Here is a 25,671-nt window from a genome sequence, read left to right as displayed (position 1 = left end):
CCACCAAATACTGCCAACCACAACACAGCAGCAGGGCTGTAGTCAAAACCAAATGTCTGCAGAGGCCAAATACAAGGCAACACTGTGAAAATCAAGTTTTGTGAAAGATTTTCTTGGCAGGATATATTGGATATTATGTAACTGCATTGAAAAGTATATGGATCGTACAGATTATAGACCAACAAATCATAAATACAACATTAATTAAATAGTAATGAACTGTCCAGGGACACACTGTAAATTCAGCTTTGTTTTTATTAGAAGGGGACTTAAAGTGGCTTTGCAAATATATCAAATGTATCATTACTGGCTCATTAAAAATCAAAGAGCATGTTGATTTGTTGGGGTGTTGCAAAATAATATCACTGCCATTCTATAGGCAGTGATATTATTTTGCATTTCTTTAAAATGTGGTGTCCCTTTAACTGGCTGTCTTTGTGTCTTTGTGTCTTTGCAGGAGAAGCAGGCAAGAATTGCATCTCTGTACTTGCCGCTGTACGGCCTGATCCTGGACAACATGCCTCGATTCTTCCTCAGGGACCTTTTCCCCATCTACTTCACTTCTAGTGACCAAGTAAGAGTCGAGATGAGAGAAAAAAATTATTGATTGACTCTCTGTGTGCTGTATGTATTGACTGTGTGCAATGTCACACATGTCCCTGCAGTGTTTGAAGTAAAAACACTTGGGGCTTGGGGATTCTATTATATCAACCTCACACCAGTGTACTTTAGGGCAAGGAACACAAGTTTTAACCCTGTCAGTTTAACAACATAAATCCTCTCATTCCTCAATCAGACCATGTCCTGTACATCAATCTCTTCTCTATATTACTTCCTTATCCTTAGTTGTTATACAACTAGGTTTGCCGTGATGTTGTAGGTTTGCAGGATGCTGTATTTTGTCTTAATGATGTCTTTCTGTCTCTGTCTGTCCTCTTCTATTTGATTTCCACACTAGCTGCATTTACATGGACTCTAATATTCCAATAATAAGAAGAATAGTGGCCCAATCTGAATAGAAATCCCTTATGTAGCCACCTCAGTTGGAAGAGTCTGGTCAGATCCACCCTGATTGGAGGAAACTGTCAGTCGGGTTGAGAGGGATGTTATTTATTTTTGATAATCTGCTTAATGTAAATTATTATCACTTAATAACCATGTAAAGGCTTAATATGATCGTTTCCCTCTGGTTGGAACTGGATATTTGCCACCTGTGGATGATAGGAATGATTTTCTGGAAAGGACAGAAACATGACAGTAACAAAACAACACTGCTTTTTTGTTGGAGACCTTAAAGAATTTAAGGATTGTTGAACATCTCAACATCATTAAGGTCGTCTGTCACTCTCAACTGTTTAAAGATTGCAGGAGAAGTGTGTACTACTGACTGCTGCTTAATTAAGAAGAATGGCAGAAATGAAGATTTTGTTCCCAGGATACAATGTGGGTCCATCTTGAAATTTGCATTTCAAGCCACTGTAAACAAAACACACTCATAAATACTGTACACAAACTGCAAGTTGAGTTGGAAATACAACAATAAACTGGTCACTTACAATGGAATGGTGAATGTTTACTTTCATTGAAAAATAAGGAAGAAAAGGCAGGAATACTAATAACTGGATATTTCACTTTTTTGCCATCATGAGTGCTGTTGTAAAGTTCTGTCTGAAATCTTGGCAATCTTTGCAGCTTCTTAATAACATGTTTCCACAATTCATAAATACTTTCCTGGATTGTAAAATATTATGACTGAAGTGAAACAAAAGTATTCTCCTTTTAAGTCCTCTCTCTTGTCTGCACCCCTACCAGGGCTCCCGAGATGACCTCAGTGTGGGAGGAGGAGTGGCTGGAGGAGTAATTCCTGTTACTCGCCATGGTAACTCTGTAGATGCCTCCTTCTCCAAAGAAGTGCTCAACTCCATCACAGGTAGCAGTGTGTGATGTTCTTGTCCGTAGACATCCGTCTATTTCTAGTGGTCTATATAAAAATGTGTGAATGAGGACATTGATGCTGACACCCATCCCCCATCCTCCACCAGCCTTCTCATCCCTGGCAGTTGCCACGGGTAACCAGGCCGACTCTCGTGGTTCTCTGATCAGTGTGGACTCAAACCCAAGCAACAGTGACAGGAACAGTGAGAAGATGGATGGATGTGAGAAGGTGAGAAAGGGAAGAGTTCAGAAAGCAGAGAAACAGACATATTTTCTGTTTTGACACCTCCCATATGGTCTTTATTTCTGGCTCTCATAGACATCCAAGCCAATCTGTTTGAGTTTGTTGATACTCAGATCTACTGGACCCACCAGCGTACATTCTTCTTCTTGGCGTTGTGGCTATTACAATTTTTTGAAAAATCTGAAAAGCCCGTTTTCTTGATTGCTTTATTTTACACCGATTGCTGACTCCTCACTTTTCTTAACTGATGGGTAGGTGCCACAAGTCATCAACAACTGCTAGGCTAAAAACAAGGCTTACCTACCAGTGGTAACACTGGCAAAAATAAGTCATGTATCTGCCCTGTGATTCTGATCTGATCCAAAATGTAATGGGTTCTTGCTTGGCCCAGACTACACCTTTCCGCCAAGTTTCATGAAAATTGCACCATTAGTATTTCTGTAATCCTGCTGACAGACAGACAAACAAAAAGCACTCAAAACATAACCTCTTTGGCAGTGGTAAAAACAAATACTGCTGCCATCAGTCCCTTCAGCAGCTCCCACCAATACCAGCCTTTGTGGTACCAAAGAGAAGGCTTTTAATGTTTTAAAAAATCGTTATGTTGCTCATATTTCATTCATAAAGTACACTTTTCTTCCCAACATGAAGGTATAAGAGATGTTTCCAGACCTTCTCCACATTTCCTGGAATCAAAGTTTGGCAGAGACCTGCTGAAACCTTTACTGATGTATTATTTGCTGACATAAAAGTAGTAAAATTTAATCTGAAAATACTACATCAGCTTGTAAAATCCCCATTATATCCATTATAAGTTTCTCTCCAGGTTATTGAAACCCACAAATTCACACACAAAGCCCTGATACTGACAGTATATCTTTTTGACTGAATGCTTCTCCTCAGTTTGCTCGGCCACAGTCTCTCATTGGCTATGGTTCTCGTTGTGACAAGCTGGACCAGGCAGAGACCCGCAGTCTCCTCATGTGCTTTTTGCACATCATGAAAACCATCTCTGAGGGTAAGAAATGACATTTTACAAACATGCAAACTGAAGATTCACACAGTCCAGTCCAGAATCTTGTCAACTTGTGTTTGTACATGCTGTTTATGGGTTATTATATTAAATCTGTGGGTTAGTCACATACTAGATCAACAAAAGTCCAGAAGATTTAGACAATAGTAGTTTTGTCTGCTGTTATTGAATTATTCTAAGCTCTTCAACTCACACAGAGTTGTCCATGTCCCCAGGCCAACATTACTCTCTTTCAGAAGCTGTAGTTCAGTTGAAGCTAGAATGAAGATATAAGAACTAAAGAATTCATTGGTACCAACCGTGTCATGCTAGTTTGTTAGGAAAGAGGCTAAATAACACTTCAAAGTTATGCTAAATTTTGGCGAGGCAGAAACTAGCACAGCAGCTTTCAAAGGGGTCGCGCAATCTTTCACCTCTAGATATCTGAATGAAAATGGATTTTATGGGTGTTGAAGAAGTCTCCCCTTTACAGACGTGCCCACCTTATGTTAATCCTATTTAGTTTTGGGCAAAAACCATGCTGTTTTTTTACAATATGAATGTGTTATTTTCACCTATTCAGTCTCTAGACTGTACAGGTATTACTTAAAATGGATGTGACTGTAAAGCTGGGAATTTTTGTGCTGTTTTTTATATTATTCTGAGGTTCCCAGCTTTCTTGTGGTGTACACCACGTCTTTGTGGCATATACTGTTCACCTGCTATCTCCCCCTAAAAATCTGCGTGCATGTGTGAGAGAGTGAGTGTGTACATGTGTGATCACTGGACCTGCAGCTTGTTCACAGCTAATCTTGAATACTACTGGACCAATCAACCAAATTTTTTTGTGCCCATTCATGGCTGTATGCTGAAAAACCTCTGTGATAGTTACTCGTAACTTTGTGAACCAGGTCTGTTTCAATGACTCCAATACCATATTTTCATTGGCACTTGGTTCCCCCTTCTAAAAATCTTCTGCATGTGTGACATGTCTTTTGTTACCTGTTTCCAGATGTACTGGTGTCCTACTGGCACCGGGCCATTCACCAGGAGATCTCAGACTTCTTTAACATCCTGGAGTAAGTGCTCTTCTTTCCTCACTGCACAGTGTTACCACAGCTAGTGATTCTTTGCGCAGATTGAAAAAACATTGAGACAGACATGGATGAGGACAAGAGAATGAGAAGAGAAGAAAAGGGGGGGTGAATGCAGCCAGAGGGGAACAGATGAAAGTAATGACACAGCAAGACAGAGAGAAGGAAAACAGACCGTAATTCCAGTGAGAGATCCCTATCCACTGAACAGCACAGTTAATTAACTCTATCTGTGTTTCCTGTTTGTGTCAGCATCGAGACTGTAATGTTGCAAGTCAGTTTGATCACATGCACTTCATTTATCCTGTGCTGTCAACTTACAAAATGCATATAAACAAGCAATTCTTCACCCATCACCCAAGATATGTTTGCATTTCCCGTTTCTTCAGGCTGTGTCTGCAGCACTTCAGGTTCCTCGGAAAACGCCACATAGCCAGGTGAGTGTGTTCCTCTGACAAAGAGGCAGACCAGGTCTCATTTAAATGCATTTATTGTAATGCTGCAGATATGGAAACAGCTTATTAACTCAACATACATGCTGCAGCCAAAGGTTGTAACACCCCCTCCACCACCCGCTGATACATAATTCATATAATCATGCACACACATGAATGCACACATGTGCAAATGCAGCCACATATTTGCAAACACACACAAATAAATGAATGAGGCACAGTCAGGCAGAAATACTAATATGTGTTCTGTATGCGTGTGCACACTCAGGGATGAGCTTCAAGAGGGGACAAGGTAAAGGAGGGAAGAAAAGGAAGAGAGGGGGAGGTGAAACTCCTGGATCTCGCTGTTGAGAGAAAAGCACTGCTGGATATTGTACTGTAGTAGTTGGCAAGAACAGGATGGGGGTTGTTATCGTGTGTGTGCGTGCTCTCACTGGAGCTGAGCCATTGGCACCGCTCGACTCCTCCATCTTCTGGTTCCTCCCAGCTAATTAAATTAGCCCTCTTTTTCCTTTCAGCAATAAGATGCTGAGATGTAAGCCAACAAAAGGCTGGGAGAACACACTGCTTTACTGTGTGTGCAGGCATTAGCAGAATAAAGATAGCTGGAAGCCTCGCTAACGCTCTCAGACGTAGATGAGCCTGTCTGGGGCTGCTAGCTACTTAACATTCGTCTGTAATACCAGGCCATGGGGGATTCACAGTCTTACGCCTGTGTCTGTCTCAGCGTCTCTCTCTGTTAGCTCTTTGATGCCTGGCTGAGTCAGTGTGGGCACCCATTGAAGCTCAGGAGCGATGAATTACACTAGCAGTGTGTAGCCAGACAGCAAGCTAGGAAGCTAGGAAGGCAGCTAGTCTGTCAGACAACAATTCAGTCTTTAAAGCCCCTGAAAACTTTTAGGGCTGACCTGAACACTTCAACGCTTCAAACCTTCTACCATTGCCATGGTAATTGACATCCAAATCAGTATTTGAATGTGTTTTTTTATATTGAAGAGAGGAAGGAAACGTTTTGTCAGCTGCACCAGAAGAGAGGCCAAAGACTGCGCATTTGTGCATATTCCATTTCTTGTGCTATATCAAACTCAGCCTTCCATACAGGCTGAGGGTGATGTCTCCCCTCCATCCTCATCATTAGACTTGCACCCCCTTTTAGCTCTGTGCTCCGATAACAGAATAAGCTTGGTACCCAGTGGAACCCAGTGGTCTCTGATTGGCTCACGCTAACTACCCAGAAGACCCAAACCAATGAAGGCAACGAGTACTAGCCAATCAGTCAAAGGGTGGGTCATGACTTTGTTGTACTAAGGAAGTAAAAATGCCTCCAGGAAACAGGAAAGGGAAACATTGACCATGATTCCAAAAGGGGTGGGGCTTAGGACGGGTCAATAAAAATAATTATATACATAAGTATATACATAAATAAGTTTGAAGAATGTATTATAGCTTATTATAACTGAAGGAAGTCATTGAATATTTGTAGGCAATTATCACTAAACCCCCACAAATGGAAATTTGGGACAGCCCCAAAAATTTTTCATGATTAAAGCAGCAATAAAAATTATTGTTGAAAAGACAGCATAGGTATTATTTATTAAGAGTTGATTATCAAAAATGCTAATCTGCTTCATCATGAATGTGTGGATGTAGTTTGATCAGTTAATTTCTTTGGCAGTAGCCTTGCAACATAAGCAAACAACCCCACGTTTTGTCATCAAATGTTGCTAAATCCTGAATTGTACATGGGCATCACCATTTTTTTTATCTGAGCCTCACTCATTTCAAACTGCTGAGAGGAGAACAGACAAAAAAAGAAAACAGAAATCTATCATCTAAAATAACCAAAACTGTTCAAATTTGGCAGAAAAACGTGTTCTTGATTGCTTCCAGTTCTCATGGATTGTCCATAAGGCTGATAGAGAAAATAGTTTACCAGATCCTCTTTTGAGATAATACTATATATTTATTCTTTGAGCGCAGACATAAGGGTCTGATGAAGACCTGGAGTCAATACACATTGGTCTGTTTGTTTGTCTGTTACTTGAAGAGTGTATTTTTAGCAGTATTTCAACAGCAGATGGAGTGCCATAGTTCTCAGTATGTGTAGTTTGTGTGTTGGTGCAGGGAGCCTCTCCTCCTTTACATAAGTCGTATTTTAGACTTTAGCTAGATACAGACACACTCATGCACAGTATACACTACATGACACAAACAAATAATTGTAATGTTTTCTTCATGTTTGACCTTGCTGTTGTAGTCTCTCCTCCACAGTGCATGTCTCATGCCCTCCCCCTCTATGCATGGCTGCTGCTGCTGTTAATGGATCGTCAGTGTGGCTGCACATTATTGATGTTCTGTTGCATCTCATAACCCTTTGTGTATTGACATAGATTCAGAGAATTTATGTTAATACTATCTGTTAGTTTTGTTTACAACCTTTAACACATTTTCCTCATTAATGTTGCATGGTGACCTTGCAGCCCTCTGTCTCTCCACACCCTGCCTCCTGACTGGCTGGACTCTACCTGCTGCTGGGCTTGATTGAGTTTCCTTAACGGGCTCTGAGGCAGTTGTGTTGATTGTTTCACACAGCAGTTGTGTCCTTTTTCTTTTGGCACCAATTGCTTTGTGTATATTGGTAGTTGTTTTCCCGATCAAACATCATTTAAGCATTATATGAATATGATATGTTGAACATCTGTTTGTTCAAATCCAGTTACTAAGCTGATTTCATCACATCTGTACATCTTAATCTTTGCTGTCCACTGTTTTTTTTTACATTAATGCTAACCTAAAGCTTCTACTGTCCACTAACACTCTACTAAGAGTTGATTTACACAATATTCTACTAATGGCAAACTAAAACCATCGACTCTGCTATGCCACTAACCTTTCCATCTGGCTGACCTCCCTCTCTATATGAGCTGTTTGATCTTCCTTTCTGGCACTAGTCGCTCCCATCACACCAAGGTCAGATTGGAGCTCCTGTATGCTTTTAGCATTTCATTTACAGCTTGCTTACAGTCTTACAGGAATACAGTGTGACCTAGTTGCTCTAAATATCTAATAAAAAGGTCACATTATGTTGCCACATATAGTTAATATAACTGACAAATGATGATAATGATGAACACTAACCAACAATGGTTTTGACTAAACTAACTAATATTAGCTTTGCTGTGATTGGCTCATGAACAGGAAGCTAGCGGCGGCAGTAAAGCTGGCCCAGTCCACCCATGCCAATGGCACCCTGAAGGCCTCTAACCACCCCTCCCAGTCCTCTCAACCCTCCAGCCTCTTCCCACAATGGTAACCACCCTCCACCAGGAAAACACCTCAGCCATGATGACAGAGTTAAAGACACTGAGTCTTTGGTTACTGAAATTGTTCTTAATGCTAATGATGTCTGGTGATTGGCTCAAAATGTAAATATTTTCAGATGATTTTAATACATATATAACCTACAACAACTAGATTTAGATAATTATATAAATACATCCATGTCCAGTGTATATTCATGTTTGTTGTGACCACTGTGTGTTTCCATGTTATAAACTGTGACTGTGTTCTCAGCATGTCCTTCCTCATACCTGCAGTGTTTGGTGTGGTTTGCCAGCCTCTGTCTCTGTATGTGTTAATAGACTCCTGATAACAGCATGTCCTTGGGACATGGGTGCCATTTTTATTTACCTGCCTACTAAAATGAGCAAGATCTCTTAAGATGGTTTGCCAAGACGTGGCACTAGTAGTTGAGTAGTACATTTGCTGCAGTGTAATAAAAACAACGTATTAAATAAAATGTGTGAGTACTCTGATTGATACTAGCTGCTGATCCCTGCTGTCGCCTCCAGGATGGCATCATCTGGAGGGGAAGGTCACCGACATGCTCGCTCCCAAACCATGCCCATCATCAGGGGCAAGAATGCTCTCACCAACCCCAAGCTGCTGCAGATGATGGAGACGGGTAATGCACACATAAATTTTGACTTAGATGAGTATAAAGTTGGATTCGACTTATTCATATTCGTGATTGTGTTTCCAGATGGGAATATCCAGGATGGAGACACCTTGAGTCCTACAGATATCGAGGCAAACTTGTCCACTGAAGTGTCCCTCACTGTGCTGGATGTACTGGAGCTCTTTGTTCACCATCACAAGGTCTGTGCTCATAATTTACAACCTGAAACTGTATTTCACATCACACACTTAAGGGGAATCTGTTTTAACTTATAATTTATATTTTATACTTCTGATATGTGAAGCTTCTGAATATGTTTGAATATGTTATGTTTCATTAATGTTAGTATGTATGTCTAAGCTCTGTTTTTTCAAGTTGACAATTACATGTTAATGTAAACAAATCAGTTTAAGTTTAGTTGTACAGCTTTTGCACCTTCATTTTAGGCGTTTTATATCACACCACCTTTTTCATATTCTCTCACTCCCCCTTTAAAAATTAAAAGTAAAGTAAGATTTAGGCTTTTGTAACCATAAAAAAGTCTTCAAATCATCATTTTGCTTCTGCTTCATGATAAAAACAAATCCAGACTTTTCTTCCAAACTAAATTTTCATAGTTGTGTATCCTCCAGATTGAACTGCAGTGTAAATCATGCGCACATTTCCTGCTCAATCTTAAATCAAGCCAGTGATACTCTACTGCCACCTGGTGACTAGAAGCATTTTGTTTTCAAATCTGAACCTTTCAATTATACATGTGTCATACAATATCTTGAAAGTCTGGAAAAGGCTTAATTTTATTTATTATTTATTTCTTTTTATCTATACAATCATCATGTAAACCAAAGATATTTTAATATTTGAATGTAACAGTCTTGTTGTCTTTTTTAAAAAATTCACTGCTAGATAAATCCACTGTTGATCCCTTATTTGTGATCAATAATCGTGATCAAAACATACAATCAATATTAATGTGAACAGCTGGTAAAGTAGTTCCAAGTAAAATAATTCAACAATAAATCAAAGTGAAAATATACACTAATTCTTGTGGCTATGAAGAATGAATTTTACTCTTAAAAAACTGTACAAACCCAGATTAGACAAACGATGTTGTCTGAAGAGACTTTGATATTAAAATGTGTTTTTTGCCCTTTTTTTCTTACATCCATCCACACAGAAGCAGCTGTTGCAGGATGAAGGACAAAATGCAATGATGAAGAAGGTGCTGGACACCTACTTGCTCTTCTTTCAGATCAACCAGTCAACCACCACCCTGCGGCACGTCTTTGCTGCACTCAGGCTCTTTGTACAAAAGGTCCAGCAAAACTTCATGAAAACATATAACATCTTAGCGAAGATTCTCGTCATTTTTCTTACGTGTGGTTTTATCCTCATGTCTTTGTGTAGTTCCCCAGTGCGTTCTTCCAGGGTAAGGCAGACCTGTGTGGCTGTCTGTGCTACGAGATCCTCAAGTGCTGTAACCATCGTTCCAGCTCCACCCAGACGGAGGCAGCTGCCCTGCTGTATTTCTTTATGAGGAAAAACTTTGAGTTTACCAAGGGCAAGTCTATAGTCCGCTCTCATCTGCAGGTCGGTGAGACCAAATGTAGTACAAATATATAATTTTAGTATAGTGTGTTTGGTGAATTGTGTGTCCTCACCACATACTCCTCTGTCTACTTCAGGTTATCAAAGCAGTGAGCCAGTTGATAGCAGATGCCGGCATTGGAGGCTCGAGGTTTCAGCAGTCCCTGGCTATCATCAATAACTTTGCCAATGGAGATGCACCACTCAAGGTACAGCAGGTTTTAATGTTACATTATAGCTTTGTTATTAATAACAGCTTTGAGTTTTCTTTCTTTCCAACCAGAGTTATTCTAGTGTTTTTATTTAATTTTTAAATCTTGTGGAGTGGGTTTGCTTGTTTCAGTTTAGTTTTTATTAGTTTCACTATTAGTTTAAGTGTTTTTATTATAATAAGCAAATTATTTGACTGGAGTAGTAGAAATTTTCTGTATATTTTTATCTTATTTTAGTTAGTTTTGTAGGTACACAAAATAGTTTCAGTTATTTTTTTTAAGTCTAGTTTTTATTTTTATTTCAGTCAACTGAAATGTTTTTTTAAACCCAGTTTTAGTTTTCAGTTTAGTTTTATTTCACCATAATAATCTTGATTCCAACATCCATTGCACTACTCAAAAAACGACCTGCTCATTCCTCACCTGGGTAGTGTTTTATGCAATGTAAATTATGATTTTATGGTTTTTATTATCTCATTCCTCATTTTAAAATGTCTACATATGTATCTCGTTATCTTACAGGGCATGTGCAAGATTTTACATGTCTTTTTTAGAATATTTTACACATTTTCTTATTGTTCTTTTATACGTTTTAAAACAATGAGTGTTCATAACACATTTTGTGCAGAACACTCCATTCCCTGCTGAGGTGAAGGACCTGACCAAACGGATCAGGACGGTTCTGATGGCCACGGCGCAGATGAAGGAGCACGAGAAGGATCCAGAGATGCTGGTGGATCTTCAGTACAGTCTGGCCAACTCCTACGCCAGCACCCCCGAGCTGCGACGCACCTGGCTGGAGAGCATGGCCAAAGTCCACGTCCGCAACGGCGACCTCTCAGAGGTTAGAAATGTTCTACTTTTGAGGATGCTCTTCCTTCAGAAACTTCACAAATGGATTTTTGGGAAAGAGTGTATGTAAATGTAATGTTAATGTGTTTGACTTTCCCTCAGGCTGCCATGTGCTACATCCACATCTCAGCCCTGATTGCTGAATCACTGAAGAGGAGAGGTCAGTGCACATATGCTGCTGTTTTGACTCTACTTTGTGCTGCATGGTTTGTGTGTTTATGCATATGCGCAATCTTAAAAAATTCTGAGAAAACCCATAATTTCAGGGCAACTGCCTTCACTAGATTTTTGAGTTTTGAAATAAACTAAACCCATAATCTTTTGTTGGGATAATTCCCTTTTCTTGTTTACATAAACTTGAATCTTTGAGTTTTCAAACCCCCCAAATATTTATTTCAGAAGTTGTTCACAGTGACCTGTGAACCTAATATGTCAGTATTTGGGTGCTTAGAAATTAAATGGTTGCACTTAAAATATTAGTAATTATTAATCATTATTCATGTTCACTTCAATAAGTTCACTCAACAATTTTTGAAGTAGGAAACTGAAATATGAACAGATGTGAACACCCCCATCTCTGCTACTAGTTTTCCACTTACTCTCACATTGATTACAGGATCAGAAAAGAGGCAGACTCTCTATAGATAAACCAATTAGTTCACTGACAAGAGTTATAGACATCCACCTTTTTTTGTTTTTTCAGCTTTTTAATTTTCACTTAAATTTTTATTTTATTCAGCATCATTCTTTTTTTGTTTTTCTTGTTTTTTGTTGTTAACTATTTGTTTCTGTGTAAAGACTATTGGTACAGTCACTGTACATTTTTATTGTAAGACATATATTATAGGTTGTATACACACACACACACACACACACACACACACACACACACACACACACACACACACACGCAAGCTTTAACTGCTAAAACCACAATACAAAAATCTAAAAAATCAAGAAACAGAAAGTTGGTAATTTGTTTTCAAAATTTAAGGGATTGATTTGGGCTCAAACTGAAAAATCTATTGAAGTAATTTGCCTCGAAATTTTGAGTTTTCACAACCTTTTTGTTTGTACTGTTCATACATATCTGTGCATATGCAGGGCTATGATATTGCTGTTGTAGTGTGTGCATCTTTGCAGACATGGTAACTTCTAACAAGGTCACAGCCATCTTTTGTCAATCAGAAAATCTCTTTTTTCTCTGCTAACACATTCATTGCAACTCTCAGTCCTTCATATCATCACAGGGGTTGATTTTTTGTTTGCCTGAAAATGAGTTTACTGGAGTGTCGAGTGTGACTTTGTTTGGTGAAAATTAATCAGAACATCATAGGGAATGAAGCTGGACAGTATAGATCTGTCTTTGCATCCAAATACCATCCCCATTTACAACTTCTGTTAGAAACAGAGACTGCTCTGCTTCATGCTTTTCTATCTGCAAACCTGTTTGTTCTTGTGTGCATGCTTCCCCGTTCAGCCAATAGCATGTGTTGATCTTTTACTGTATGTGTCATTTTGCATGCACTTTACGCACAGAGCCTGTAGCTAGCATACTGCCTGATCAAACGAATACTGCATGCCAGCAGCTCTGCTGATTCGTGAGCCTTGTCCTTGAGCATAAAAGGCAAAAGCAAGTGGACGTGAACTTTGTAAACCTCCTCCTCCTCCTCCGCTCCTACCAAACAGGCTACTGGAGAGCTGACAAGGCCAGGATGTCCAGTGTGTCCCCTGAAGAAAGTCCTGTCTTTAACTGTAGCTCCTTACTAACTACCTCCCGAGATCAAGACAGTGAGTGTGTGCGCCTGGGGCCTGCTGGGTGGTGGGGTTGGGAGTTCAGGATGTAGTGTTGGAGAGACAAGGAGCTCTGGGAGGGAGTGTGAGTGCACTGATGTGGTTAAAGCAGTTGCAGATGGGTGGAAGGTGTTGACATCTACTGGCGGACATAGTTCTGATTGAAGGGACATCCGTTTGTCAAATCTTAACCGCTCCACTGATTTGTAAGTTTTTCTACAGCGTGCAGTTAAATGTTTTGAGGACCGCTGTTCTTGCCTTAATGATATGAGATTATCCCTTTTTACTGTCACTGTTTGATCCTCCCTGTTCACTCAAGTCTCACTGGATGAGATGTTCAGTGTCACTGGGGTTTGATATGAAGCCTGCTCACATTTTGATGTTTATAATTTTTGTCTGAGTGCGCAAAAATGGAATGCTTGACTGTAAAAACAATGTAAACTTGTATTGTAATACAAGAATGATCTATGTGTTGGATGCATTTAATGCAACTGTATATGTAAATGCTAAACATTACACTAGCAGTAATGTGGGCCCTTTTTTGGGAAGTGTGTATTTATTGAAATACTTGCCCTGACATTACTTCCACTTGTCTGAAACCCCAGCGTCGTTTTCAATGGGCTGGGCAGCGTTTATGTGCATCAGTCCGAATGTGAAGGAGGAGGGTGCCATGAAGGAAGACACTGGTACACAAGACACATCTTACACAGAGGTCAGTGTTTAATCCTGAACAAAACCTTGAACTTCAAATAACAAGTTTTGCTCAATAAAGTAGCATTTTCTAAGCACCATAACATTATGTGGGTGGACTGGTAGTCTCGCAGGACCTGTGTTTCCTTTTTCTCTCTAATGTGTTTCCTGGTCTTGTTGAACTGTGTAGGACACCCTGGTGGAGCAGTTGGAGCTGTGTGTGGACTATCTGTGGAAATCAGAGAGACATGAGCTCATTGCTGACATCAACAAACCTGTCATTGCAGTCTTTGAAAAGAGGCGGGATTTTAAGGTAACTCTTAACCCTTTTACTCTTTGGGACTTATCTTATAACCGACATACAACATGGTGCAACTGTGCTCTTTACCAAAGTGGTTGTCGTCTTCTCACTCAGCACCCACACTGTGTAAGTAGTAAATGTACCTGGGGTCATCTGTGCACCCAAGAATTGCTCCATCGATCAACAAAAACCTGGTCTAAAGTCAATGGTGCAGTATTTTCCTGTGTATTATTTAGATAGTAAGATGAACCTAGCTAGACAGGTTCACAGGACATGTAAACTCTGCGTACACATACTCACACTCACATGCACAGTAGCACGGTGCATTTGCTCATGTGCAAGTGGAGTTGTTGACTGGACAGAGGTTTGGGAAACGTCAAAGGCAGAGGGTCCACCTTTAAAGGAGATACGCATAGCTCCCTCAGCAAAGATGAGTGCTGCTGTAAACTGTGCTTATCCAGCTAGACTGGAACAGACGTTTGTAATTTCTTTTATACTGTAAATCGATCCCATAAGGGTGTGTGTGTGTGTGTGTGTGTGTGTGTGTGTGTGTGTGTGTGTGTGTGTGTGTGTGTGTGTGGGCATATTGAGCGAGGCTTGACCTTATGTGTTTGTGCCCACAGAGGCTGTCAGAGCTGTACTATGACATCCATCGCTCCTATCTCAAGGTGACTGAAGTGGTGAACTCAGAGAAGCGGCTCTTTGGTCGCTACTACCGTGTAGCTTTCTATGGACAGGTGAGTGACAGTCCATCACTGCAGACAGCACACACACACACACACACACACACACACACACACACTTAAACAGGCACATCTGTACAGACACATTGAAAAATACATCTATGGCTTCTTAAGCTACAGGAGCAACTAAAACTTCACTGCTCACAGGCAGAATTTGGTACCCAGTGTCCCTGTTTGCATTGCACTTTACCATACAAATAAATATATATTTGTCCCTGCAAGTATTAAGACAAAACTGTAAACATGTAGGTGCTACTAAAAGAATACTAGTTTCCTGTTGTGAGCCCTGGAAAAACCAAGACTTGGCAAATATGTCCCACTCCACAACCCAGTGGCAAAAGTCATGGCCAAGTATGTGAGGAAAATAGTTTTTTGTAATTTGGGTGAAATAACTCTTTAGAAAGAAAGAAAGAATGTTTGATACAACAGATGCATTGTGCCCTGATTTATATTTAATTCTCTGACTATCTGTGGAGAAACATGCAGTTTGAGCTCAGATTTTAAGAACCTGGATGCTTGACACACTTTTGTGTTTGTTAATGAAGGGATAATATTTCTATGTAAAGATTTTAGAGTTCTGAGGTGATGAAAGAGTTTAAAAAGCTGATAATGAGAATTGGAAAAAAGAGGAGGACAAAGATGCATCTTGTCAGTGAGGCATGGAGATAGAAAGATAGGGAAACCATTTTTTTTTATTACCGGATCAGTGTCCTTAATTTCTCTGTCTGCTCTTTTCTTCCTTTATAAAAAATATTTTCTATATCAAGATTGCGGTAAGTTTTGTATGTCTTTGATTTTCCATTTTCCTCAGCGCTAACCACTTTTACCTCTCTTCTCCTTCTACCACTATTAACATCTGCTGCTCTTACCGTCTGACGGGTTTGTGTCAAGCTTGCTGTGGTCCATTTTACCTCCCATAATCTCCAACAATGAAGTTGTTTCCTCCCTACATATTAAGAAAAGTGAAACAGGACAAGAAGATGCTACTTAATAAACCTCATTTACCTCTGACATTGGACTTGAAAATGATCTCTGAACTTTCCCCATCCAGAACTAAACACTGGCAGTTGAGTTGTTCTAACATGTGTTATGGCCTGTGTGTACAAGAAGCCACCAGAGGGCAGTTTAAAATCAGACTGATGTGTCCACGGTGTGTTGTGACAGCAACAGCAACATGATCTAAATATTACACTTGCATTACACACACACACACTAACACCCATGCATGTAATAGGTTTTGCTAATTAGTGTGTCTGTGTGTGTGTTCTGGCAGGGTTTCTTTGAGGAGGAAGAGAGCAAAGAGTTCATCTACAAAGAGCCAAAGCTGACAGGGCTGTCAGAAATCTCCCAGAGACTGCTCAAACTCTACTCAGACAAGTTTGGAGCCGATAATGTCAAGATGATCCAGGACTCCAACAAGGTAACTGACAGATTATAGCCTGTTTATAAGAGTTTAAAGGGATGGATCACCTCAAAATCAAAAAATACATATTTCACCCCCTACCTGTTGTGCTATTTATCCATAATAATTATGGTGTGAGTTACTGAGAGGAAAACAATGTATTTCTTTTATTATTGCCTGTATAAATTAAATCATAACTATTGCTTGCTTAATGTCCCTTAAAACAGGTAAATCCTAAAGATCTGGACCCCAAGTTTGCCTACATTCAGGTGACGTATGTGGTGCCCTACTTTGATGAGAAAGAACAACAGGAGAAGAGAACAGATTTTGAGAGACATCACAACATCAACCGCTTTGTGTTTGAGACACCATTCACTCTGTCAGGGAAGAAACATGGTGACGTGGAGGAGCAGTGCAAGAGACGCACCATATTGACCAGTAAGTGTTTGTTTACATATTATTTCTTCCCTTATGTCAGACTAGTAGGTAACTACAGTATAAGGCAGAGTTTGCCTGACTGGTTGGTTTTTATTTCTCTCTTCAGCGAGTTCCAGCTTCCCCTACCTAAAGAAGCGTATCCAGGTGGTGGAGCAGCAGAGCACGGAAATGAACCCGATCGAGGTCGCCATTGATGAGATGTCACGTAAAGTTTCTGAGCTGAACCAGCTGTGCAACATGGAGGAGGTGGACATGATCCGGTTGCAGCTGAAGCTGCAGGGCAGCGTCAGTGTCAAGGTGGGGATTCTTCTAAAACGCTGATTGTCTGAAAGAATTTGGGTGCTTTGTTTTGTCTCACCTGATCTTCTTTTCCTTCCAGGTGAATGCAGGGCCAATGGCTTATGCAAGGGCATTTTTAGAGGAGAAGAATGCAAAGAAATACCCAGACAACCAGGTCAAACTGCTCAAGGAGATTTTCAGGTAGGATTAAATGCAATTCAGTGCAAAGTGTTGTGGATTCCCAGCCTCACACAGTAGGATTATGTATGTATAGCATATACATGTCTGGGAACAGAAGTAATAGAGTCATTTCTCTGTTCTCTTTTGCACATTGTACTTACTCTCTTCCATAAATATCCAAGTGGCTGTAGTAATTACATATCATTATACTGAAAATATTGTACCTGTCAGCAGTTCAGACAAATAGGACATTGTAAGGGAATTTAACACCTTATAAAAAGCCTTAATAGAGTTAAAAATGTTACTAGCATAGGAAATGCAGTTTACCACATCTGTAGTTCCCCAGATCTACTTGTACTGAAAACCTGATACACCAGAATCTTTTTTAACATATCAACAAAAGTGAAAAAAATAAAAAAGAAGGAAGTCAAAACTTCAACAAAATAAATATGTATAAAAAAAGTCATTAGAAACAATTTGATTGACCAAGTCAAGAAAAATTATATGAATGACACAATAAAGCACCTGTGAGGTATAACAACAAGTTAGGTCTGCAGGTATGCCAGTCGGTGGGATTAAGGTTAAAGGTCAGGTTCAGTGGCATGATTGACAGTATTAATAATCAGTATAACTCTGTTTGCCCCATGCAGGCAGTTTGCAGAAGCCTGTGGTCAGGCTTTGGATGTGAATGAACGTCTGATCAAGGAGGACCAGCTGGAGTACCAGGAGGAGATGAGAGCTCACTACCGGGACATGCTGACTGAGCTGTCGGGCATCATGAATGAACAGGTCTCACCATGCAATGACCAATGAGTGTCTCAGACTCATGTTGTTACCACATTGTTTGGCGTACTGAGCATCATCTTTTCCTTTGCATTATCTTGTGAGACATTTTGCATTTTCATGGGCATCGGCTTCTGTTTTTACTTCATTCTTCTCTCTGCTTCTTTTTGAACTTTTCCTCTCATTTCAGCTGCAAAAAAGTGTTCTTGCTGCCGGTACCTCATCTCTCTCTAACAGCTCTCTGTCCACTCTGTCTAAGACTGGTATGTCATGTCATCAAATTCCCTCATGAAAGACATCATGTCACGTTGCCACTTGCTTTCTCAGCCTATTCCAGTCTATCTACGACAAAACTGTTACACTCTTAGAAATAAGGGTTCCAAAAGGGTTCTTCCTGAAGGGCTGAGGTTCTACCAAAAATCATTTGTCTTTGAAGAATCCTTTTTTTGAAGACAGGGTTCGTGAAGGGTTCTTCGTAAGACTGAAGGTTACATTAAGAACCCTTTCTGGGCCATTTTTCACCAAACTAGCTTTGGTTCTTTAACCAGGTCTGTTCAAGATTATTTGAACTTTTGTACTGTACAGCCCACTTTTCAATCACTTTTGAGTGGAACCACTGTAAGCAAAGATTTCATCAACAGAGGGTGTTGCACAATGGATACAACAACCTGTAGAATGAGACACACCCGCGTTGGTTCCCAAGAAAAACTGCTATTTATTGGTACCGGCCAGGAAACAGCTTTGTAGGTTGGATATACTCAGACAATTCAAAATTAGGCACAGGAAGGGGACGTTCAATGTTGGTGGAAAAGGACTGTGTTTAAGACAGAGTTCTTCAAAGATTGTTAAAATCTTTGAAGAACTCTTTTGTCAAGGGTTCTATGTACCATAATGTAAAAGGGTTAGGGTTAGGGGTAGGTTCTGGATAAAACCTTTGGTTCTTGGTAGAACTCACCACCTGATTTCTTGTTAGCACCCAGAAAGTGGAAAGGTTTTTAATAGAATCCCCAGAGAGGGGCTTCTGGATGGAACCATTACACCTCAGGATCTCTATGTGGTTCTAGTAGCACCTTTACTTCTAAGAGTGTAGTCTTAATGCTTTTACCCCCTTTTGAATCTTCCTGCTCCAATGCTAGCTTTTTCTTCTCACTCTTGTGCAGATTCCTCACACAAGACAACCAGGAACGGAACGGCACAGCGCCTTCTGAATGGCCAATAGACTCACAGGGAATGCCCTGTGCCAGGGAAGGATCTTTTTCCCTGGAGTGCCAGTTTGAGCCTCAAAGTTGCTCCTTTGCTTTCTGAAGTTTCTGACTGTAGTTGTTTCCTGCTGCAGGGAGCAGCGGGCTCATGGAACTGTGACGAGTGATGGCGAGTGTAGAGAAAACAAGGGAAGAAGAAGAAGACGTGTGTAGACTGTGGTCGTGATAGTCTGTAGTCCTGTCATTGAAAACGTTGACTATCTGCAGTAGAGGCCAGACTGCTGGACTGTTAGCTACTGTTTGTTTTGGTTTTAGAAACTCAATCCATGTGTCATAATATGGATTCCCCTGCCCTGCCAACTGACTCATCAGCTTACACACTGACAGACACAAACAGACACACACAGTGCATATGTTCACACACACATGCACACAGCCTTCTCTCCACAACCCTGTCCCTTTAGAGAACAGTGACCTTACTGAGCTCGAGGTGCGTTCAGCTACATCATGTAATATATACTGTAGCTTTCTGGTGCATTTTGATGACAGTTTTTACATTACATTTTTTCTGTGGAATATCATTGTACTTCAAACTCAACAGACCTTGTAAGATGTCTAATGTGAAAAAAAAGAAAAAGATGTGGGTTACAGGTCTTTGACTAACGGAGCATCTGAAGAGTTGAACGCACCTCCAGTTCCTGTTTGAATGTAGAGCAGCTCCACATTGCTACTTTGTATCCTTGCTAACATTCTGGAAAATATCAGCTTGCCGATTTTCAAATGGAAACAACAACAAAAAAAAGAAGTATGTTTTGTAACATTTTTATGATGATTGCATTGTTACTGTTATTATTTCCTGTACTGTTTTGAATTGTAAATAAGAAATATTAATATTTAAAATGTTTGAAATGTTTCTTTTTATAAAATATACAATATATAAATATTTGTTTAGCTGAATTTAAAAAAAGAACAAAAACTAAAGTTTTATGTATAACATTTAAATAAAATTTTGTTAATGTCCAAAATTGATTTTCCTCAGTATTTCTTCATCTGCTGTCCTGATGTCAGTGTTGCTACAAATGTACGTCTTTCATTCTTTTATAGTTGGCCCTCACTTTCAGATAACACTACCCGTCACATGCTGCATTTTGTGATGAAATGTAACTTCATACACTTACTGAAGTTAAGCACAGTCCTCAGGTAGCTATCCTTGAGTATCTCCATTTTTTGCTACTTTGAGTTCTACTCCACTACATCTCAGAGTGAAATATTACACTTTTCACTTCACTACATTTATCTGACAGCTTTAGTTACTTGTTACTTTACAATTCAAGGTTTTTACTGAGAAAAAAATATAAGTAAGATTTTGAAATCAGGACCAGAGGAGAATGTTTTTACAGTGTGATATTAGTACTTTAAAGGATCTGAAAACTTCCTCATTTCATGTTACTCAGTATGTTAATCATGTTTGCCCAGGCTTCCAATCATGCTGAATGGGGTAAAAAATCTTTCTAAAATGAAATTGTGCCTCGGCTGCAGCTGTGCACAGTGGCTCTTCATATACTGTCTATTGACTAGACCAGGCAGCAGCTAATTATATGTGACTGTGAGGTCCTTCACCTGCACAACACATGTGAAATGTGTGAAATAGAAATGTGTAATGAGAAAACTCAGGCTGAAACAAAACAAGAAGAAAATCTTTTGTTGCTTTGGTTCTTGATGTAGTAGATAATACATTTTTAAATCTATCAGCCACTAATGCCAATTATACTGTTTCCATTTTAACAAATATAACAGTATAGTGTTAAACAATAAGACAACAGAAGGTTGGAAGGAGGCTGACTGACTATTTGTCATGTGTGAAGCTGTACAGAACTCTTATTGTTCTTCTGCATTGTCTGTTATATACAACTTTTTCTTTTTTTTTTTTTTTTTATCTTTTTCTTTTTTGTATTTTGAGTATAAAGTCAAACTTTCAGTATGAATGCCAGACATAAGAAAAAATAAAGCAGAGGCTAGATGGTTAATCTTAATTAACAAAAGACAACAAGTGTCCATGCTAGCCAGGGAGGCTAACAAGAACACAAGCACAGAACAACAAGTGCCTTTGCTAGCTGGGGGGACTAGCAAAGCACATGGGGGGGGGGGGCCCAAACGAGTACCCTTGCCAACCATGGAGGTAAAGAAGGCACATGAAACACAAAGACAAGCAACTTCACTAGCTGAGCATGCTGGATTAGTCTACAGACTAGCAGACTGTAGTCCGCTGAATGGCCCACTGGCCCTGATCAGCTGCACTCTCCAGGTTTTTAAGCACCAGGTCCTGATTGCAGAGCAGCTGCACCTGATGCCAATCACTGCAATCTACAAGGGGGGAGGGGCAGAACCTGGGCACAGGAGAGCACAGCACCACACAGACACTGTGGCACGTAACAATTCTGAACATACAAAATAATGATAATAATTAAAATAACTGATGTATTTTTTTCTTATGCCTGGTGCTAAAATGTCAAGTTTGACTTTATTCTCAAAATGCAAATTAAAAAAGACATTTTTTTTTTCACAAATGCCCAGCATTAACACTCTTTAGCAGCTAGTAAATGTCAATAGACTAATTTAATAATATGTTGTAGTACTTAGCTTTTAAAGGGCCAGTGCAAAGGATGAAAATGCTCTGCTGCATCAAAGCTTTCAGATAAAAGAGATCAGGGTTGTTTTTGACCAGTAGAAAGGCATTTGGCTTTAGGTCAGTCTGTCATGTCATCGTCCTCCACCACCAGTGTCACAAAATCCAGTGCTGCTATGTTTTTCATTACTTTATTGAACAAGTTAAATAAAATCACTTTCCAGTTGTTACACTTTTTTTCTCTTAAATTCTAAACAGAAATCCAAAACTTGCCGTCTGTATAGATTTCCATTACTTCCCTGTCTCACCTTTACATTGATAGACTGCATGACCCACTTCATCTCTATCCTTATTCACTACCCTCCACCACTATGAGACAGTTTCATCCAAAATCAGTGTTCATAACACAACAAACAGAAGCAGCTTATAATAAGTTTACTGTGCACGCCCAGCTCCATGCCATTGTGCATTTTGCTTTCTCAGCACAAAAGTTATTTTTTCCATTATGTAAATTCCTTTAACCACTGACTGCCACGTATCATAGGTTGGAGGGTCTTTTTAAAGGCAGCTCAGTGTTATTGCTTTCTTGGTTGCTTTTCCTGCTCATTGCAGCTGCTGGGATACCCCTAGGGATGCCAAGCAGTGGGTCCCTGGGGAGTTGCAAAACAATTATTTGATCAAGTAAATCAAATATCTCTTCCCAGTTAGTAGTTATCCAGGAATATATGTATGTATATGGTTTGCAGACTCCTCAGTGCTATTATGTTTATACCTTGAAATTTTAAAGGTATTTCAATCTTAGATATGTGTTCAAGTTGTATTTCTAGAAACTACACAATATATGAACAGTAGTGAAATATTCTTAACTCAGAGAGGCAGAGTTGTTGCTGTACAGTAATCCTGCCTGAAAAGAAGATTCAGACTCCAAAAGCAAAAATCCTTTGTGTTGGATTATTGATTTGTTTTTTAACGTCAGACAGGTCAGAACAAAGTCAGCAGCCAAATGAATCCAAATCTGAGCAGTTTGTTTAGATCTGATGGCGCCTAGAGGCTCTGATCAGCACTGCTGTGTGTCTGTCTGTTGTCTGTTGGTCTCAGACTGTGTTTACCCTGGAGCTCTGTTTTTCTTTGTGCTTTGCATCTTCATTATTGATTCGATATTTCACTGTAACCACAGCTGACGCCCCCCCCAGCCAAACTATTTTACCAGTGTTTGTGGAGCTAAGATGCCATCTGGATATAGGAATTTAAAAAAGATGAAGAATGATTTTGTTTAAAGTGATAACAGGAAGATAATTGAGCTTTTGAACCGTCTTCTTTGGAGTCATTTAATTAATTGATTTGCTGAATGTTCCCTCAGGTAAACTTTGTTCTAAGTAAGGTTTATCATAAAAATTTTAATCTCCCAGTTTATTTTTTCAGATGTTTTCTTGGAAAACTAGACATTTTTGACACTTCTTCACATACAGAGTAATGTGTGTATCTAGCCAATAGTAAAATGACCCTGGATGTATAGCCTTTTGTGTGTCAGTGTTACCTGCAGTGTCTGTGTTTGCAGCTTTGTTAGACAGATAAATTACTGACTGGGCATATCAGGCACAGACCCAAGGTGCCAAGGGGTCAGGAGGAAAAGACACAAAATGACCCAAGGGACACAAAGTTACACAAAACAACAACAAAGAGAAAGCAAATAATCACAAAGGGACACAAAATGACCACAGAAAGATGCAACACAACAAACAACGACAACAACAAACACAAAATTACAGCAGAGAAACACAAAATATCAACAAAGAGAAACAAAATGAGACTCAAATAGACAACAAAGGGATACAGATCTACAACAAAGCCAAACAAAGTGACAACAAATATACATAAAATGACCCAAATACAAAGTGACACAAATTACTTCAAAGAGACAAAATGACAACAAAGTGAAACAAAATGACCATAAAACAACAACAGAGAGAAACAAAACAACAAAAAGTCACAAAATGACCACAGAGACACGAGATCATGACAAAGAAACAGAAAACAACAATAAAGAGACACACAACGACCACAAACAGACATTTAACTCCCACAGAGAGAAACAAAATAACATCAAAAAGACACAACAACAACAACAGACAGAGAAAACGTAAGAGAAAAGGAGAAGTAAAGTAACTTCATACCTGTAGAGTGCCTCAGCATTAAGAAGGTACAGAGAAGTGTAGATTTATAGATCTCTGCGTTCATCAAACAGGAATCTTTCAGTGTCAGTATTTGATTCAAAATCAACTTGCAGAAACTTTGTGATAAAATGTATTTAAGGCCCTAACTTCAGCATACACAAGACTATAAAACGTGTGGTCAAGCTTTCATTGAAAGTGAAATGACATTAAAATTTAGCATGTGCTCTGACATAGAACGGTTTTCCATGGGATCTGGTGTCACTTTTTTCCAATCGTTGGGTATAATTACTAACCATGCAGAGAGAGAGCAGCAGAGTGGTTGTTTATTTATTGATGCTAAGCCCGGGGTTGTGGCACTGCACATAAAAAGAGGTTAAGTGGCCCTGAACATGGAGCTGCTGGTTAAAAGACAGCATGCAGTCCTCTGTCTGTGTCTCTGCCTGACAAGACCGCTGACACATTTATATCTCTGTCTGTTCACTCTCCCTCTGTGGTTGCACACCTGAGGTGCAGCAGATTGAGTTTCACTGACCTCCTGCCTCTTCCTAACAAACTCTCTTCCTTACAGCCAGTCAGTATTTCTCTCCCTCCCTCAGTCTCATCTCTATCTCGCCTCCCTCCCCCTCTGTAGCCTATTTTGTGAAGCAGAAAGAGGGGGCTGATTGGGTTTCTCTCCTCTACAGGCTGGCTTCTGTGTGCCTGTCTCCCTCTCAGTGGCCTAGACTGTGGTGGGGTCAGGTTGCTCTGAGCCTGCACTATTCAGTCCAGGTAACAAACAAAGACAACAAACATACCTGGTATCTAATGGCTCTTCCTGACAATATTTCACATTTTATTTTAGAATGGTTTAATCATGGGTCACACCTTATTTGAAAGAGTGTGCATAGGACTGTCATTGTACTGTCATGAACACAAAGGAATCTTTAATGACTGTTTATGACTGTCGTCGTTAAGTCGCATTTGTCAGTTATGTCACTTTTAATGCATTGTTTGAAATCTCTTTGTTATGACAATGTGACATAAACCAAGACAACATAACCTGTCAATGCCTTTGTCATGACAACTTGTCATTATCAAACTTAAATGTTTAGCTTTATGTTCTAACATTATATTATACTGACATACAGTGTGTGATTGGTTTTGACACTGGCCTTCATGAGACTATTATAAGTGTTTAATGAATACTTTCCATAAACTCAACTAAAGTGGTACATTCTGGACTTGTCTGTAAGCTAAATCAACTTTGTGCTGTACTCCTTTGTCAAACTGTCCTTAGAACATTTAATGACATTTTTTTTAACAAGTACAAAATGTACCACATTGCTTGAGGTCACGGAAAGTATTCATGAGACACTTATAACAGTCTCATTAAATGCCAAAATTCCAAAACCAACCACATATAACAATATAATGTTATGTTAAAACATAAAGATAAACAGGTCAAACAAGTTTCATAATGTAAAGTTGTGAAAAAAAGGCATTTTTGTCTTGGTTAATGTCATGTTATGACAAAGGTACCTCAAACAATGTCATCATTGCATTAAATGACAGTCTGATGCACACTCCTGCAAATGTGTCCAAAGTCTGTATGTTTTCATGTTGGAGTCAGACCAGCTAAGCTACAGGTGCACTCAGAGACTGTTTGGTTTATTCATAATGGGTTACAACCTGCAGCCACATGAGCTCCGTTGCAGCACCTGATCACACAAT

The 25,671-nt window shown here is 39.5% G+C and overlaps 1 protein-coding gene across 1 annotated transcript in view; it reads left to right on the top strand.

Moving 5' to 3' along the window:
• The window catches only part of dock10 (dedicator of cytokinesis 10), a 97,223-nt gene extending 77,037 nt beyond the window's left edge, over positions 1-20,186 (top strand). Inside the window, exons 33-57 of the mRNA XM_084716933.1 lie at positions 458-574; positions 1,813-1,930; positions 2,043-2,164; positions 3,083-3,197; positions 4,204-4,270; positions 4,675-4,722; positions 7,939-8,049; positions 8,592-8,704; positions 8,783-8,898; positions 9,876-10,013; positions 10,106-10,288; positions 10,384-10,494; positions 11,126-11,341; positions 11,452-11,509; positions 13,039-13,140; positions 13,749-13,855; positions 14,024-14,146; positions 14,758-14,871; positions 16,151-16,297; positions 16,507-16,717; positions 16,824-17,014; positions 17,097-17,197; positions 17,827-17,965; positions 18,150-18,222; positions 19,120-20,186. Of these exons, the coding sequence (XP_084573059.1) occupies positions 458-574; positions 1,813-1,930; positions 2,043-2,164; positions 3,083-3,197; positions 4,204-4,270; positions 4,675-4,722; positions 7,939-8,049; positions 8,592-8,704; positions 8,783-8,898; positions 9,876-10,013; positions 10,106-10,288; positions 10,384-10,494; positions 11,126-11,341; positions 11,452-11,509; positions 13,039-13,140; positions 13,749-13,855; positions 14,024-14,146; positions 14,758-14,871; positions 16,151-16,297; positions 16,507-16,717; positions 16,824-17,014; positions 17,097-17,197; positions 17,827-17,965; positions 18,150-18,222; positions 19,120-19,178 (3,000 nt within the window). The 3' untranslated portion in view covers positions 19,179-20,186. The remainder of the gene's footprint in view (positions 1-457; positions 575-1,812; positions 1,931-2,042; positions 2,165-3,082; positions 3,198-4,203; positions 4,271-4,674; positions 4,723-7,938; positions 8,050-8,591; positions 8,705-8,782; positions 8,899-9,875; positions 10,014-10,105; positions 10,289-10,383; positions 10,495-11,125; positions 11,342-11,451; positions 11,510-13,038; positions 13,141-13,748; positions 13,856-14,023; positions 14,147-14,757; positions 14,872-16,150; positions 16,298-16,506; positions 16,718-16,823; positions 17,015-17,096; positions 17,198-17,826; positions 17,966-18,149; positions 18,223-19,119) is intronic.
• Positions 20,187-25,671: the final 5,485 nt, after the last annotated feature.

Source organism: Lutjanus erythropterus, chromosome 4 (genome assembly GCF_056507025.1).
Source record: "Lutjanus erythropterus isolate fLutEry1 chromosome 4, fLutEry1.hap2, whole genome shotgun sequence".
NCBI classification, from domain to species: Eukaryota; Metazoa; Chordata; class Actinopteri; order Lutjaniformes; family Lutjanidae; genus Lutjanus; species Lutjanus erythropterus.
The sequence above is the reverse complement of the archived record's forward strand: the minus strand, read 5'-3'. Positions and strand labels throughout refer to the sequence as shown.